General features: G+C 36.5%; 1 protein-coding gene across 6 annotated transcripts in view; it reads right to left on the bottom strand.

Moving 5' to 3' along the window:
* The window catches only part of LOC138700215 (EF-hand calcium-binding domain-containing protein 4A-like), a 260202-nt gene that overhangs the window by 145840 nt on the left and 94604 nt on the right, over positions 1 to 19758 (bottom strand). For all 6 annotated transcript variants that reach the window (XM_069826667.1, XM_069826671.1, XM_069826666.1 and 3 more), the window contains 2 exons: positions 12217 to 12328; positions 1193 to 1331 (listed from right to left, as the gene is read on the bottom strand). In XM_069826667.1, the coding sequence (XP_069682768.1) occupies positions 1193 to 1331; positions 12217 to 12328 (251 nt within the window). The remainder of the gene's footprint in view (positions 1 to 1192; positions 1332 to 12216; positions 12329 to 19758) is intronic.

Below are 19758 nucleotides of genomic sequence, written 5' to 3'. Positions count from 1 at the left end.
CGCATCCTTTCAGAAAACAGAAATACAACATAGCGTACAGAACAGAAAACACACTACAGAGACATCTCAATACACAAACAACACAAACAAATAAATACAACCACACAGGCATATACAAACTCACATGCAAATAGTTGCGACAGTTTCTACATTGGACAGACAGGCAGATCATTCCAAACTCGATACAGAGAACACATTAAAGCAATAACCAGAGGACACAATACATCTACATATGCCGAACACATAACCAATGCTAACCACACATACAATAACATAAATACAGACATGGAAATCCTACATATGCAACCCAAAAACCAAAAACTCAACACACTAGAACAATATGAAATATACAGACACACCAAAACACACCCTGATCAAATTCTCAACACACAGATCAATTTCAGAACACACACACTATTTGACATCACATTTCAACACTTTTCAACAATCGAATACACCCACACAACAGGCAGCGAAGTTCGAGATGACGCCGAGATCTAGTAGGCTCTGAGGATGGTGTGAAGAAGCACCGAAACAGCTGTAAGCCCCACATGCTTACACAATTAACACGAGTAAGATCGCCATTTAATCAATTATTTAGAAATATTGAGATTACGACGAAGTGAAGATAAACGACTAGAAACATTTGAAATGTGGATATGGAGAAGAATAGAGCGTGTGAAATGGACAGACAGAATAAGAAATGAAGATGTGTTGGAAAGAGTGGGTGAAGAAAGAATAATGCTAAAAGTGATCAGGAAGGATGCACTGGAAGGAATGGTGAACGAGAGAAGAGTTCGGAGCAGAAGAAGGTATCAGATGATAGACGACATTAAGATAAATGAATGGTATACGGAGACTAAGAGGAAGGCAGGAAACAGGAAAGATTGGAGAATGCTGGGTTTGCAGTGGGCAGAAAACTATGACTCTAATTTCTGTCTATACCTCATAGTTCATACAGAAAGTAATAAAGCTGCTAATTTACGTAGCATCGTGTCAAATGACTTAATTATGCGTAAGAACAGTCTTAATGTATTTTTCTCTTCAAAACTTCTTGGACTTCCCATAATTTAAACTCTTACAATGATTAATTCAGTTCAATAAAATACGAATAGGCCTATATATCTTACGACGCGTTCAGCAACCATTCAGTCCCTTCATCGTGATATAACTGCTATTACAGATCACTTACTTGTGCAGAACATTTATGGACTCCAGCTCCTGGAGAAGGAACTGCATGGGATCATCGTCTTCCTGCAAGTCTTTGCTTGTGGACTCCATTACGTTGTCTTCCTCCCAGGCGTTATTGGAGTGAGAGGCTATGAATTCACCTGCAAATGAAAATTAATTAATTTCATACATACTTTTTGATTATTTATTTATTTAAATTATCTAATCTCTTTATTTATTTCATTTTATATATTTATTTAGTTTAATTTAATTTATTTATTTTATTTATTTAATTATTTATTTAAATTTAATTTAATTTAAATGTTTATATTTAATTTAATCAATCAATTTCATTTATTTTATTTTATTTATTTATTTTATTTTATGTTATTTATTGATTTATTTGTTTATATATTGATTAATTGATTAAAGGTTCCTGATAAGACTCTTCAGACAATTGCATCAACCATTTTAAAATCTTCATTGAACATTAACTTATCAATCATCATCTCTATTCATCTTTATAATATTCAATGTATATTATTTATTTTCAATAAATTTTTATCGTTTTGATAGCTACCAAATCTTGTCGCAGAATATTCTTTTTTAAAATTTCATTACGTATTTTTTTTACATTAATTTACATTTTCTTTTTTGTTCATTTGAATTGATTAGGATGCCGATATTTTAAATCCAAGATTTGGAAGGCTATCATTTCGATATGTTCTCTCTAATTAATGTATTTATTATTAATTAATTAATTTATTTATTTACTTATTAAATTATTCCTTTATTTACTTATTCATTCATTCATTCATTGAATTTATTTACTTATTTTATATATTTACTTATTAATTTATTTACTGAGTTTTCAAAGCATTTAACAAGGTAGGCAGATAAAGATAAGTTGTAGTTTAGATGTGACGATTTTAATAATTTTCAATAGAGAAAATTAACATTTCGAACCACGTTTCGTTTTTTTTCATTTACTGACTATTTCAAAGCATTTGACATGGTTAGGCAGCATGATACACAAGCACGCGTAACAACACAGCTGGCTTCAAATAAACTCTAATGAAGATGGGACACCATGGTCCCGAAACATGTTTAGTAATTACGATTAATTTTTAACTAATGTTAATTTTAATATATTTTTTCATTTCGATACCTAATTTTACATTTTTATGAATGAAAAAACATTAAAAATATACGACTAAAAGTTATGTTTATATACGAAATAGGTTATAAAATACATAGGTTGGACAAAAAGTAATGGCAACACTGCTGTCACGTGACGATGGTGCGTTCGAGAGTTGCCAGCTGTATGGACATGAACAAGGACTGTTAGATGAGTCAGTGTAGCCAGCGGCGACAGTACTCTGTCAATCTACTGCAGCGTGTAGAACGTTGACTTTCATAGAGATAGTGCGAGCGCCCTAAGATCATGTTTACAAAACTAGAGCAACGTTCCTGGATCAAAATTGAAGTGGCACGAGGTCGTAGGTCAGGGACTGCGTGAAGCATGTGGCGATGCAGCGTTGCCATATCGCACAGTGGCACGATGGGTTAAAGCGTTTCGGGAAGGCCTTGCTGGAAGTGCTGTGAAGGTGATGTTCATTGTGGCGTATGACATTGATGGGGTAATAGTGCACCACGCTGTACCTCCAAGGTAGACAGTAAACGCGGACTACTACTTCAGGTTCCTGCAGCACCACCTTCGTCCAGCCCTCAGGAGAAAACGACGACACTTGGTGGTACAGAACCCCATCATTCTTCATGATAATGCAAAGAGTCATACCGCTGCTGCTGTCAAGGACCTCTTGCATCCAGCGTATTCCGAATCTCACAGGTGAGCAAACCGATGGCATCACGGTGTTCCGAATTCCACCGATGATGTCATTGATGCTCCACCGGTGTCGCACCGGTGCCATCAACTTGCAGAGGTGGTGGCAGTCTCCATCAGCCGCCATCAGTGAATCTGATTGGTTCTTGTATAGGGCGGGAATTAGCAGACGAATAACATCGTGCACTGTTGTGTCATGGCGGTGTGTTCTGCTGTATTGTTTGTAATGAGCACAACGTAAAAACAATATGTTAATGGCTTATGAGCGAACATGTCAACGGACCAGTTATTACTATTGGTTCAAGAAATAAATTGTTTATGCTATCTTTTCTTTGAACAAGATGGGAGTACGAAAATTTCGCAAAATTTTGCTAGCGTAGCACAGACAACTTGTACAGTCGCCATGACAGCATCGATCCTTCCAGCAGTTTTATTCCTTATTTCCCTGCAACGTGACGTCATTGACATTGATGCCACCGGACCGGTGAAATTCGGAATACGCTGATCGCTGGCAATGGGAGATTCTGGAACATCCTCCGTACTCGCCCGATATGATCCATGCGATTACGATCTTTTCACCAAAGTGAAAGAACCACTGCGAGGGACCCGGTACAATACCAGAGATGAACTTATCCGTGCTTTAGGGCGGTCAATACGGAACATCAACAAAGATGGACGCGCTGATGTGTACGACGCCTTCCAAACATTTGGCAAAAGGTAATAAATAAGGGGGGGCGACTATATAGAAGGTACGTAAATGTTGTACCCCTGTGAATAAAGCTATGTCAGAAATATCGAACTGTTGACATTACTTTTTATCCAACCCAAGTAGATACAATAAAAGATTTTATAAGACATTAATGGTATATTTGACTAGATGCAGAAGGCACAATGAAGTCTGTTGGTGAAAACAGCGTAATAAAATTTCTTTCTATCTCCCATTTCAATTCTAACGTAATAAAAATGTTTGTAAGATGGATAGATGACACTGTACGGATTATACTTTAATCTTTTAAAAACAACAGATCGTTTAGGAACATTCCCGTTTCCCCTTGCATAAAAAGGCCTATATAATTCATCTTATCACTTGTGAATCAATAGTAGGAAAATGCCATAACTCTAGCTTCCGTGGGGTCACCACTTTGAGCGTCTTAGAGAGCAAGTGACCAGGAAGACAACCGCTTCACGCCTAGTCGTGAATCTTGGAATGTGGCACCATGTAATAAGAGAAACTAAATTGTAGGTAGGGTACAGTTATGTTAACAAAACAGAATTACATACATTAACGTAATTACAACAGCCTTATTTCGCTTTCAGTATGCACGAACCGTCTAAGACAATGTAATTATATGTTTTTCAACTTAAATTACAATATTGTCGACTCGGCATAATTATGGTCCACAACGAATGTGTGGAACATCGCAGAAGTAATAACTGAACAGCGAGAAAGCAATACCTAGTTTAAAGATAGTCTGTACTGTATTATTCATTCATTCATTGATTTATTCATTGATTTATTGATTTATTTATTTATTGATTTATTGATTTATTTATTGATTTATTTATTGATTTATTAATTTATTTATTGATTTATTGATTTATTGATTTATTTATTTATTTATTTATTTATTTATTTGTTTATTTATTGATTTATTCATTGATTTATCTTGGACTCTCACTTTGAGAGAGGAACAGAGATTAAGGGTGTTTGAGAATAAGGTGCTTAGGAAAATATTTGGGGCTAAGAGGGATGAAGTTACAGGAGAATGGAGAAAGTTACACAACACAGAACTGTACGCATTGTATTCTTCACCTGACATAATTAGGAACATTAAATCCAGACTTTTGAGATGGGCAGGGCATGTAGCACGTATGGGCGAATCCATAAATACATATAGAGTGTTAGTTGGGAGGCCGGAGGGAAAAAGACCTTTAGGGAGACCGAGACGCAGATGGGAAGATAATATTAAAATGGATTTCAGGGAGGTGGGATATGATGATAGAGAATGGATTAATTTTGCTCAGGATAGGGACCAATGGCGGGCTTATGTGAGGGCGGCAATGAACCTCCGGGTTCCTTAAAAGCCAGTAAGTAATTAAGTAAGTTTATTGATTAATTTATTTATTGATTTATTTATGTATGTATTTATTTATTTATTTATTTATTTATTTATTTTTATTTATTTATTTAACTAGCTAGCTAGTGAGTACAAATTACATTTATAAAAGAAAAATGTTTCTAGCCACTACCGTAAGAGCCAGGCTCGTGTACGGTGTGGTCTTAGTCAATAATATAACATAAAATTTACAAGGACAGTTTCCTAAATACAGCAAGTAACTTAATTCAAACCAATAAATACAACACAAGAGCAAGAATAAAGAAGAAAGAGAAAAAGAGAGAAAAATACACATTTAATATAAATTGACAATCCGACAGAAGCCAGTGATATTCAATAAAAACATGAATATATTCGACAGAAATAAAAGGTAAAAAAAAAACTACAGTTGTTAATATTATATCATGGATAATTTTACAAATTTCTTTTTTAAAAGCTTCAATTTTAAAATATTTCAAATTTGGAAAATGGTTTATAATGTTATTATAAAAAATCTTGGGCCGAAACTAGCACCATGTTTAAGAGCTGCACTTGTATGACATTTAGGCTCAATTAATGGGAAAGTAGACTTTTGTCTTCGAGTACGATATTCATGTCGATTAGATTTATGTTTTATTTGATTTCTGTGGTAGTAAGTTAGTAAACTATATTTATAAATTTCTTCAATAGGCAATACATTAAAATCTGTATAAATTAAATTTGTTGGGTAATCCATATTTTTGGTTAGACAAATTTTTATTAATCTTCTCCACCCTAATTTATTATACCATATTGTATTAATGATTGTACCAAAGCCAAAAATATTATTCTCAATGCGTCCTTAGTGATAAAATTTCGAAGTATTATGAATTTATAAATTTTCTTTCTTATACTTGTACACATAAAATCAATTTGTTTATCCCAACGTAAATGCTGATCTATAATAATTCCTAAATATTTGACTTGTGTGGAAGGTGTTAGATGTGAGCAATTACAATAATTATTTGTTATTTCATTACATGAAATATTATGTATTATTAAGTGATAATTATGGCCCACAATTTTGACTTACAACTAGTGACATAGAAATTTTTTTTCGTTTTTTGGGGTCAAATTTTCTAGCCCTAAGGGCATAAAAAATTTTTAAAACGCTCGCTACTGCCGAGGTTATATCAGCGTCACCCGGTGTGCAGGAATTTTGTTCCGCAGGAGTTTTTTTCATGCCAGTAAATCTACTGACACGAGCCTTGAATTTTGAAAATTGGAGAGCGGGAAAGTTGAACTGTTTATTAGACTGATCACAAATGGGAATAATTTGAGTCTGCTATGTAACTAGTCGACGATGTATGCAATGGAGGGGGAAAGGAACTGGCCATCCTATCTCTTTATCTCCTGGCTTAGTTGCCTCATGAGTGGTGCCTTGTTTGTATCACTTTTGAGGTTCATACCTGTCATAGGGCAGTTGACTAAACAACTTTATTAAGAAAATGTAGAGGAAGACAGACGTAGCAACGAAGAACCCTAACTTCCAAAAGCCAATGTAAGGAACTTTCCATTTCTCAAGCTAAGCTTAAAGATCTTATGAAATGTACCAGGACTTGACGATACCCAATGAGTACCATGAATTCCATTCAAACTTGAATGGCACGGAAAAAAAGAGGAGCAATTTGACAGAGCCCGATTTCAGTGAATAATCAGAGTATGATCACAAAAAGGAAAAAGAGAAGAGAAGAGAAGAGAAGAGAAGAGAAGAGAAGAGAAGAGAAGAGAAGGGAAGAGAAGAGAAGAGAAGAGAAGAGAAGAGAAGAGAAGAGAAGAGAAGAGAAGAGAAGAGAAGAGAAGAGAAGAGAAGAGAAGAGGGCATGAGGGCATGAGGGCAGAGGACATGAGGGCAGAGGGCATGAGCGCAGAGGGCATGAGGACACAGGGCAGAGGGCATAAGGGCAGAGGGCATGAGGGCATGAGGGCAGAGGGCATCAGGGCAGAAGGCATGAGGGCAGAGGGCATGCGGGCAGAGGCCATGAGGGCATGAGGGCAGAGGGCAAAGGGCATGAGGGCATGATGGATGAGGGCATGAGGGCGGAGGGTAGAGTGCATGAGGGCATGAGGGCAGAGGGTATGAGGGCAGAGGGCATCAGGGAAGAGGGCATGAGGATGTGAGGGCAGAGGGCATGAGGGCAGAGGGTAGAGGGCATGAGGGCAGAGGGTATAAGGGCAGAGGGTATGAGGGCAGAATGCATCAGGGTAGAGGGCATGAGGATGTGAGGGCAGAGGACATGATGGCATGAGGGCATGAGGGCAGAGGTATGAGGGCAGAGGGCATGAGAGCAGAGGGCATCAGGGCAGAGGGCATGAGGATGTGAGGGCAGAGGGCATGAGGGCATAGGGCATGAGGGCAGAGGGCATGAGGGCAGAGGGCAGCGAGGAGAGGAGAGGAGAGGAGAGGAGAGGAGAGGAGAGGAGAGGAGAGGAGAGGAGAGGAGAGGAGAGGAGAGGAGAGGAGAGGAGAGGAGAGGAGAGGAGAGGAGAGGATATTTTCGTATCTCTAACCTACAATCCACAATAACCTGAAATAGCTATTGCTTCATTCCCACATGTAAAACCTACTGATCGTTCTGACATTGTTACTTGCGTTTTCGGATTGGAACTCAAGAACTGAAGATGTATAGGTTAAATAAAAAGTATTTAGCATGAAGAAAACCATTCAGAGGGGTAGGCCTATGTTTCATTATTATGGAAGCAAATAACTTCCAAAATGTCTGGTATTCTTCATTGGAAATAAATTTGAAAACATTTAATTTGAACTTCTAATGAACTTAGTTAGCAGCATTTGCTGCACAAGCCACTAGTATGCCATAATTTTATTAGAACAATAGAAAAAAAATTGATAGGAAAATTAAATTTAACCAAAATTTCACAATACTCTAATATTTTACAACATATAAAATATGTACATTGCGATAGTTGTTTTCTGTACAGTCCGGTACGGTTTAATAAACTAGTGTGAGAAATGAAGTTTTGCCAATTTAAGGGTTAAGCTTGAAACTAATTATTGTTTTGAGAATGCCAGTTGTCAATTGTGATCTAAGAGCCATTCTATTGGCGTTTTGACTTCACATTATTTGATGAAGCGTTTTTCTCCATCGTTATAAATCTGACTGCAATATCGTTGTTGACGAACTTGATTTGTCATTCTGATTGCTTTCCCTAGGTTATTTGAAGCTTCTGTGAATCGACACTAATTGATAGCATTGTCCAGGCAATATGAGGCCTGAATTGGATAATAATTGTTGACGTGGGCAATTTAATTACGAGGAAATTTCAATTTACAATTTCTAATATAACCACGAAAGGAAGTGTAAATAGATTGGATTAATAACAATAACAGATTTGCATCATTATTAAAATTGAAACAATCTATCAATACAACCACAATTTCGCTTCCGCTAGTCGTAGTTCAGACAACTGACAGCTCTCAACCAACGGAGGGTGGAATCACAATCTGGTATATACAGTCACGAAGCTCAATACGTAGTAAATATGCATCCATAGATAGTTGCTAACCACTAGGCGCTCTACTGTCGCCTCATCACATACAATGCGAAATAGTACTTGCACAGTCTATTGTTTCTAGTATCCTCATCAACTCAAGCTTCGTGACTGTATATACAATCAATTCAATTCTGGGAAAATTCTATCAGTTGAACGTCTTTCGTAAATTATGCAGAGTAAACCGAAGTAATATAGGGGAGAGTCGGGTAGTATCGGACATCGGGTAATATCGGACAGTGAGTTTCTTTCATCTACCACACGATGATAGTACCTGATTGACATGGTTACGTTTCTGTGATGTCGCATAGAGAAACGTAACCATGTCATTCAGGTACTACCATATGGTGGTAGATGAAAGAAACGCACTGTCCGATACTACCCGATGTCCGATAGTACCCGACTCTCCCCTAATTAATTTTATGCTCGACCATGCCGAAATATAGTAATTATACACCTGGTAGCAGTCCTTTAATGGACCTCATTAAAGTACACCTATTCATTAAAGTTCAGGTTTTCGATTATTCTCGGATATGCAATCGAAAGACAACGAGGGAAACGTCACGGAGACTGGAAATCCAATACTGTCGCAGAAGGTTATGTTCTGTTACTATAATAATTAGCGTTAATTGTAAATAATATTCAAATAAGTTCAATTTGTCATCTCGTTTTTCAATTCTAAATCAATTTCCAGGTTATATCAAAATTAGTTCATGTTATTCTCAAGATTACATCAAAGTCAATGACATTATTGTTCCTCGGAAAAAATCAATACTTTCGCGTCTGCGCACATCTCACAGTTTACGAGCTATGCACAAGGTCAGTTCCGATCTTCAGTCAGATACGAATAAAATGAATACTTCTGTATAATTCCAAGTTAGAAATATGGTCACTTGCGCTCGTTTCATAAACAAACATACTCGCGTCTTAATTACTACCATTATAGGCTCGTTGCATAATGTACTATTATGGGATTATTCTTTGAGATATTTCAAACAGAAGAGCTTAATATAGTTTTGCTCGTTTTTTCTTCCTATCCGAGATAAAAATTAATTTTTTACACATTTCATAACGTGTTTTGGGAAAACCATTCATTGAATTCCCATTACACTCAGTCAATTTAAGAGAGCAGTGGTTATGACAATAAGCGATTGAAAGAATTTTAGTCTTGGCCATTAAATGTGCAGAAATTCGATCCGAAAAAGTGTACTTTTCGTTCTGCAAATAATTTCATAATATTATATTTGTTTGGATCAAATTCCCGCGCATTTAAAGGATAAAACTAAAATTCTTTCAACCATTCATCATCAAATACACTGCTGAGCATATTTGGAATTAAATCAATGGTTTTCACAAAACACGCTATGAAATGTTTTATATAAAATAATTTTTATCTCAAAAGGGAAGTAACAACGAGCAAAATATTACTTTATTTTATTCAACTTTTTTGTTGGAAATATCTCAAAGAATAACCCCTTGAAATTAATTACATTATTTACGGTTCGCCCTATATAGACAATAATAATAATAATAATAATAATAATAATAATAATAATAATAATAAAGTGAAGTTATCAGCAATTTTATCGTTAATAAATTAAATGGGTCAAGTTTCGGTCCCCTACGGCCACTTCCTACGGACTCCTAACGAATATTCACACGTTTATCACTGGGACCAGAGCGGATAGATTCTAAACGCTCTGCTGGGACTGTGGCGCTGGAAATCAATTTAGAACACTTTTATCTCAGCCACGACGCATTTCAGTTTTTATTATACAATATAAATGCAATTATCACTACAATGACACAATAATTCTTGCAGATAAGACAGAAACAACTTCGGAACCGTAATTAACAGAGTCGCAGTTTCACTTCACTTCCACTAGATGACTCTTGAGTTCCAGCAGACGCGTAGCAGGGATGCCAATATCGGCAAACGAAATGAAACTGTGAGGAATGTTACAACAGGTGTGCTAAACGTCAGGAATGTTACAATAGGTGTGTAGCACGTTAGGTTAGGTTAGGTTAGGTTAGGTTAGGTTAGGTTAGGTTAGGTTTTGTTAGGTGTGTAAGATAGTATGAATGGTTACCACAGTTGGCGACACTGCAATCATTCTCCGACTCCACCTCAAATAACGTCAAAACGACTGAATATGGCCGCCTTCTTCCTTCAAGTACGACGATTTTCCTATATAAGTAAGGACAGTGGCTGTGCGTCAATAAGAGCACAAGAGCACGTGAACACCTTGTTTCCATTAATGCACGACTAGTTTTATTATTTAATACCGTATTGACGTAGTGGGAATGTATAATATCAGAATCGAGTATTTTAAACTTCCCGCATCTTGCATAAACTTCTTATGTAAACTTGGCAACATCCGTTCACGTACAAGCTCTGCTCTTTTCAAGAAGGTTACAGAAATTTCACGCATGCGCGGGAGAAAATTGTCTTTCGCTGGCCGCTTATGACTCGTCAAGAGCACAGAGCGTTAATTGAACAGTGAATCTATCCTACAGATGTCAGGTGCATCGATGCTATCGTTCACGTACTATATCTCGAGGACGAAATTTAATAGTCCGTATTGTAGCCTGTAGGTGTCAGCATCTCACTGTCGGAACGTTTACTTTATGTGGATGTGTGTACAGTGCTGCTACGAGAGTGTAGTTCGTGAATTACTATACTTCAATGTCAGCATAATAGCATAGTTTGGCTTTCAAACACGTGCTGGCTGAATGTGGTAGTGGTATGAATTTAAGTATCTGTATGGTAGTGTATAATATTTAAGAATAATATTTACTGGGATGTATTTATAGTAATCAATCTTTGTGAATGGGATTACAGTACTGGTATAGGCTATAGTGTATCAGTGTGTTGTGAATCAAAATATATTACTGAACACGCGCTTTTGTAAATAACGGCATTGTAGCATGTATTCATTTTTAACAAACGTAAACAATGAATTCTGTTCAAGTAATTTGGAACAGTAAAGAACTGGGTAAACTGGCTTACCAGGAAAAATTGGAAATAAAAAGACTGGGTTTCATTATTATTATCATCATCATCATCATCATCATCATCATCATCATCATCATCATCATCATTATTATTATTATTATTATTATTATTATTATTATTATTATTATTATTATATGTTCTTTTGAATTTTATTTATATACGGTTTTTTCGATAGTGAAACATTGGAATCATGACATTTTATATTAGGCTAAACGTACGATTTCAAATTCTCTTCGATTTTGGAACACAAAATTGTGAACACATGTAATATTTTATCACGAGCCGCCACTGAGTAAGGAACCTATTTAGGGCGGGTTGGGTGGCACCATAGCTCTCCCAGTGATCACATCGAGTTTCTACTACTCCACACTACAAAACTAAGGTATTTTCAGTGTTTGTTTTTAATTCCCAATACTGGCAAACATTACTGAAGCTTCACCATTAAATGTAGCGGACGATATGAAAGATGCCCGATTTATACCAGCCTTCAGTACCTAATCTTTGCTACCTTAAGGTAAGATATTAAATATGTATGTACTTACCGAATCCAGACAGAAACTGCTCGATAGTGAGGTAGCCATTATTGTTCACGTCCAGGGAGTCGAACACAGCTTCCAGCTGCTCCGGAGACAGAGGAATCTCACTCCGCATCCTCTGTAACGTAAGAAGTTATGACTTATGACGCAGAACTGAGTAGGAAGTACGCAAGAATGAATATACAAACCACATAAATTAAATTATATAACAGTGCAATAAAACATGTCTTGGAGACATAATGTTGCTGCTGAACTCAATATTCCTTCTAGTTCTTTTTTTTTTTAACTTCCTCAGTGTACGATGCATGAAATATTAGGATACTACAAAAATAAATGCTCGGAAGTTTTCGTGGGAGTACACCTTATTAGGAGTGTAAAAATTAGTAGCTAGCAGTGTAGAACATTCTGTTTAATGAAGAACGCTCTACACTCCTATAAGGGTCGTATTCATAGACAAGACTTTGGACCAAAGTTGACTTTGGAAAGTACAAAGTCACCATTTTCCTATTCACAGTCGACACTTTGACGAAAGTAAACTTCAATCGTGACTTTACTTCGAAGTCGCCGAAAATCTAAACTTTTACTTTGACTTTCGTTCGTGGACAAAAGAAAAATGGCTGATATTTCGAAAATTGTTGAATTTTCCGAGAATATTGAGGACATCCAGGAGATTATTAAAGCTGTTCATGTTCCTTAGCGTATTATTAGCTGCAGGTAATAAATTCAAATCAAGGTACAGATTTGATAAACAGACAGTATTAGATATCCTCGTCAAGTTTCAACATTCATTGATGAATAATAATCAAAGAGGATTATCTGTTCCACCAATAATTGAATTTCTTATTTCATCGCGATTTTACGATACAGGGAAATTGGTGGCTTAATATTGATTTGACTATTTAATTCTATAGAGAATATGTTATACAGTTGGATATGCAGTTAATTTTTAATCCTGCGGTCGTCATAATAATGTTTTATGAATATTGATTTCAATTAATTTTTAATTAATCTGTCATTAGTGGCATCTTTTTATCTTCCATATTTTCAGAATAAAATATTTTACAATGAAATAATTCCAGGACTTAGTGTGAACCTAATGTAATTACAATCGATGTTTTATTCATAACATAATTCTTAGCGGGCAATACTATTTCAGATGAACTACACCATCATGTTTTGTAGTTACGAATTTTATTGTATTATATACGAGTACAAGACTGTTTGGAACTGAGTTACGATTTTTTGTGACCAAGTAGAAGAACGAAATTATTATCTATTAGTGTAAAGATCTACTGAATTCCGATAAATAATGACGGTGAAATGAGTCCGGGGTCATATTGGGTTGAGGGATAACCCCGGAAAAAACCTCAACTTGACCCGACCGGGCCACCTGGTTTCGCGGCCAGACGCGCTGACCGTTACTCCACAGGTGTGGACACTGCTGACGTCTGTTTCATTTTTACACTACATGTTTTTCTTGTCTTGTTGTTATTGTCTTTGTGTTCTTGAATGTTTTCTTCTTTCCCGTCTCGTTCCTCTATTTTATGAATGAGGCCCATAGATCTCTTCTACCTCTAACACAGACTGTTCTGTTACGTCTTTTCTTGCAACCTTCTTGTTCCAATATGCATACCTTTTTCGGAATACGAGGTCTTGTACATGTTGGTGGGTGTCTGTAGCTGTTGTTGATATTAGCGGCGGCATTATTTGAACCTTCACCTAAATACACTAATAACCACAAATAATAATCAAATTGTACCTCGTGGGGTACCTAATTGCAGAGTACAGGTGGACAGAGGATTGAACAACAAGAGAGTTGATTAAACTGCCGCCCCCTCACGGATCTCCGCCCCGCGATCACAAAGGGGCGGCCCAACGGCTCGGAGCCTGGGGCACCGGCTTCCAGACTTCTGAGCCGGGTGAATGCACCACAGTAATGTCTGCAGCGGACACGTGGACGTGATTGGCTTGCGATTCATGTGCGGGATAACAGACCGGCTTGCAGTCATAATTTGACGTGTGAGGAAGGTAAGAGATCAGACAGGCATGACTAAATGAGGGATTTGTCTTATGCAGTCTATGAGGAGGGAAGAATGTGCACAGAAAGAGAGAGCATGTAACCATAGACACACCACGCATCTAAATGTTTATACAGGGTTCTTAAAAAATAACGAATAATTGCAATTAAAATTCGATTTTGGACTAAAAGCCAGGGGCGAATGCTAGTCATGAAAGTTAGGCTTGCTCTTTTATTCATAGGGGAAGATGGGAGGATATAATAATTCATAATTAATAAAAATAATCAGACCCACATAAATAATTTATTTTATAATTATGAAATCATTATGAGTCATGGATCATATTCGCTTATCAGATGTAGAAGTTCGATATAATATTACAAACATGGCCAACAAAACAGTTTATTTAGTTTTTTTCGACCCTGCCAACCAATGCACATTGTTGTATTGAGCTGCACAGAACGAGCGCACATATTCTCTATAATGTCTGTCTTCTCTTGAATAGTCCTTCGGGAAAATGGATTTAATAATAAGGTTTCAATGACACACAATTCCGAACTCATTGCAATTCTTCAAATTGATGTTTAAGAATTAATAATACATGCAGCAGCTAACACATGCATTCCGCTCATACAATTACATTGCACTCGCAAATCACAGCACATTCCCGCTGTCAATACTGGTCTGTGAAACGTTAAATAGTCGTTGGTGTAGCTCTCGAACCAGAGCTTCAAACAACGCATAACAGAAGCATGTGCGCCTAGGATGGACTAAGGAGGAAGGCACTTGCGCGCGCATCATATTGTCGCTATTTCTAAGTCTTTCCTGTAGCTCCAAGAAACGAGCAAGCGTTGCGATATTTGCGGTGTGCAACCTGCGGATGGTATTACGCATATACAGTATTCCGAAAATCAAAATAAATTTTAATGTACGTAACGCCATTTTGAGAAATACACATTCTACGAAAATATTGGGCTTGCACAGCAAGCATGGCAGGCCCTGAGAAATCGCCCCTGCTAAAAGCTCACATAAGTCAAACAAAAACTTAATTCTTCTTGTCACCCCTACAATAGTACATTATGCAACGAGCCTATAATGGTAGTAATTAAGACGAAAGTATGTTTGTTTATGAAACGAGCGTAAGCGAGTTTCATAATTTTCATACGAGCGTCTTAATTACCATTATAGGCAAGTTTCATACGACTTCTTATGCTCGACCATATTTCTAACTTGAAATTATCCAAAATTAGGTCTTCTTATGGTTATGTGCGAACTGACCTGAATTGTGAGATGCGCGCAGACGCGAAAGTATTGGTTTTTTCCGAGGCTGAATGTCATTGACCTTGACAGAGAATAAGATGAACATTAGTCTGATATAACCTGGTAATTGATTTAGAATTGAAAAACGAGATGACAAATTGAATTTATTTGAATATTATTTACAATTAACGCTAATTATTATAGTAACAGAACATAACCTTCTGCGACAGTATTGGATTTCCAGCCTCCGTGACTTTTCGCTAATTGTCTTTCATTGCATATCCGAGAATAATCGATACTTGCGGTTTTATAACGGTACAAAGCTGACTTGTCATTGGCTGAACACCTGAACTTTAATGAATAGGTGTACTTTAATGACATGCATTAAAGGACTGCTACCAGATGTATAATTACTACATTTCGGCATGGTCGAGCATAAAACATATTAAATATTAGGCTGACAGTTCTTATGAAAGTTTAGGTTGAGGAAATTCATCAATTAATAGTATTTAGAAAGGAATACTTTTATGAAAGCAAAATATTTTTGCGACTATTGTCATGCGAATTGCAACTTCAACTAAACGACACCCTGTAGATTTTTAATATAGTCTAAAACAGCATATTTTGCATCGCTATGCAATCCTTCATAAAGAGATAAGTTTGAAAGTAAACGCCGCAAAAACAAAGTACAGTGGAAGCTCTTAAGTTCGACAGAAATCAAATTCGACATCCTATAGTTCGACTGCTTACGTAGGAGAATTAGACACGCCCCTATACGGACACTAAATAATGGGTTTGCCATTTGAATGGGAATTGGTTCTGTGTCTTGTAGTGATACTTTTGTTAAAGAAAAACAAAATATTTTATTGATTAGGACATCCATATTGATCACTGATTTTAAATTAATGAACTCTTCTTTTTCTATTTGAGAATTGTGCCGTTTGTGAGACGGAACTGTCGAAACCCACTGTGGTACGAGAAGCGCATACACAAGTCTCGGGGCGGGCAGGGAATGCAAGTACAGTACTGTATTCGTTGATGGATAACCAATAAGAATTTGTATTCATTTCACCTGCCACACCCACTATCCTTATTGGACTGAACTTTCAATTCTGTTCAGTCGAACTTAGGGGAGTCCACTGTATATGATTATGTCTCGTGACCAGAATATTGTACGAAATGGAAATATAAAAATTGTAAATTTATCCTTTGAAGAGGTGGAAAAATTCAAATGCCTTGAAGCAACAGTAACAAATATAAATGGCACTCGAGAGGGATTTAAACGCAGAATGAATACGGGAAATGCCTGTTATTATTCGGTTGAGAAGCTTTTGTCATCCAGTCTGCTGTCAAAAAAATCTGAAAGTTAGAATTTATAAAACTGTTATATTACCGGTTGTTCTGTATGATTGTGAAACTTGGATCCTCACTTTGAGAGAGGAACAGAGATTAAGAGTGTTTGGGAATAAGGTGCTTAGGAAAATATTTGAGGCTAAAAGGGATTAAGTTACAGGAGAATGGAGAAAGTTACAAAACGCAGAGCTGCACACATTGTATTCTTCACCTGACATAATTAGGAACATTAAATCCAGACGTTTGAGATGGGCAGGGCATGTAGCACGTATGGGCGAATGCAGAAATGCATATAGAGTGTTAGTTGGAACACCTGAGGAAAAAAGATCTTTGGAGAGGCTAGGACGTAGATGGGAGAATAATATTAAAATGGATTTGAGGGAGGTGAGAAATAATGGTAGGGACTGAATTGATCTTCCTCGGGATAGGGACCGATGGCGGGCTTATGTGAGGGCGGCTATGAACCTCCGGATTCCTTAAAAACCATTTGTAAGTTAAGTATTTCTGTCTTTATGCTCTCACATTTATTAATTGCCCCCACTTGTGTACGAAAATAATGAATTCATTATAATGTTACATTAATTTATTTCTCCTTTATGTTGTATCACGCCTGGCTGGATTCGAAACTACTATGTTTCAAACACATCATACTTTCAGTCATCCACGGCCTACTGTAGTTAATGACGTAATCGTATTAATAGAATATGTGACCAGATATCTTCATTGCCAAGCGAATTCACGTGTAACAAGAATGAAAGATATTACTTTTAGTGCGAGATCGTGCGTATTTGCTTGCTTTCAGCACAAAACCAATACGCGGTAAGTGTGAAATTCCACATTCAGTATTCCCAACGTAACACACATAACAATTTCCCTATTCTTACCGCTTAAGCGTCATATTTATTTTACTGCTTTAGGCTTTTAACATATTGTTTTTAGAGACGTTCAATATAGTAATAATTATAAATTGGAAACTTACCACTGCAATTTCACCTAAAATGCACTGTTAATTATTGTTTTTAAATATTTGCAAAAATTAAGTAAAGTCTACTACTCCACGAAACTTACTGCATTCCTGATACAAGTAACATTAAGGAAGCCGTGAAAAAATGAACAAGATTCCAGATGCCGATGTTATTACTGCAATATGTTATATAAATAATATTGTTAAAATATTAAAATGAAAAATAAATCATTACATAACCTTACCGTTTGTTTTAAGTTCGAATTTATAGACTGGGGGGGGGGGGGAAGACAGACGTATATCACGGCCTGCTGGAGTATAGTAAACACAGAAAACATTTTATAGCAACAATGTTGAAGAAAGATATTTTGGTTTTCCGAAGTTGCCGTCATTAAACAGAAACCAACATGGAGATTTCATTGCAACTAATTAGAAATTCGTCTTTCAGGTATGTAATAAACGATCTTCGCACAAAATAATGTACGATACACGAGCGGTATGTTTGTTTTTATGTTCTCGGAAATTAAAAAAGCTCAACTACGTTTCGCTTTTTCAATCTTTTCCTCGACCATGAAAACGTCAACATACCGCTCTTGTAACGTATATTACTATTATTTTACTGCGTTGAAAATAGCGTTCGAGTACGGAAGCTTAAAGACGTCCTTCAGTTGTTTTGTTACTATAGTTACAATCGTTTACATTACTGATGCTGACATTGGAATACGTGTGGTAACTGACAAGGCAGTTTGCTGAAGGGCGTGTTTAGCGATGTATAACTTATGAATATGCTAGGGAGAACAGTGGAGACCTCTCTTTATGTGCTAATGAGTTACAGCACACTAATTACTGTGGAGAATTATATATCTCTTCTTTTTTCCAAAGGAGCTATTTTAATGTCTTTATTTAGTCTACTGAAATGTGGAAAATTATATTCACTGCTATGATCATGGGTTTGCTAAGCATTTAACGATGTGATAGCGATAGTGAAATAGTCAAAAACGTGCCGATAAAATTCTCAGTATGCCTTCCTTTAGAAGGGAAATGTGGCTGGGAATGAAATGGTTTCATGCAAAATTTAAAGATCTTTCATAGGCCTCATAAAATGTCAGGTGATCCGAAGATGGATGATCTAAGCAAACCTACGCATGACTTGCCCTGCACTCCATTAGTAATACGCTCGTACCAGGTTTTTAAGTGTATTGAGACGTGACAGGCATTATAAATGTAACCCTAATATCACAAAATTTAAAAATAAAAATTAATAAACTTCCACTTATGAGAACTTAATGAAACACTCACCAAGCTTCAGACAATTCTTTCTATATTGTTTTAAGAGAAAAATATCTCCATTTCATCCAGGGAACATTTGTGTTTGATATAAGGATAAATCGTTTATTATGTTACTTAATTTAAATTGTATTTGCATAATTAAAATGCGATCATTTTGATCCAGACACTACTCATTTGGTCATAAAAATTATTTTAGGAAATACAGGAAACGAATGTACAGAATAGTCTATCAAGTTTTCTGTGCATAAGAATCTATTTTAATCTTACCTGTCCTCGATTCACTCAGAAGTTACTGTAATAACATTATAGCATTATGTCCAACTAGAGAAACTACACTTTCCAATGGTGAATTAATAATTAATTATACAAATCGGTTAATTTAGCTTCTGATATTACTTCATACAAACACAGAAACAGTCCACACCTGTGGAGTGACGGTCAGCGCGTCTGGCTGCGAAACCAGGTGGCCCGGGTTTTTTCCGGAGTTTTCACTCAACCCAATAGGAGCAAATGCTGGGTAACTTTCGGTGCTGGACCCCGGACTCATTTCACCGGCATTATCACCTTCATATCATTCAGACTCTAAATAACCTAAGATGTTGATACAGCGTCGTAAAATAACCCAATAAAATAAAACACAGAAACATTCTCTGTAGGCTATCT

Source organism: Periplaneta americana, chromosome 5 (assembly GCF_040183065.1).
Source record: "Periplaneta americana isolate PAMFEO1 chromosome 5, P.americana_PAMFEO1_priV1, whole genome shotgun sequence".
NCBI classification, from domain to species: domain Eukaryota; kingdom Metazoa; phylum Arthropoda; class Insecta; order Blattodea; family Blattidae; genus Periplaneta; species Periplaneta americana.
This window is presented reverse-complemented; position numbering and strand designations above follow the sequence as displayed.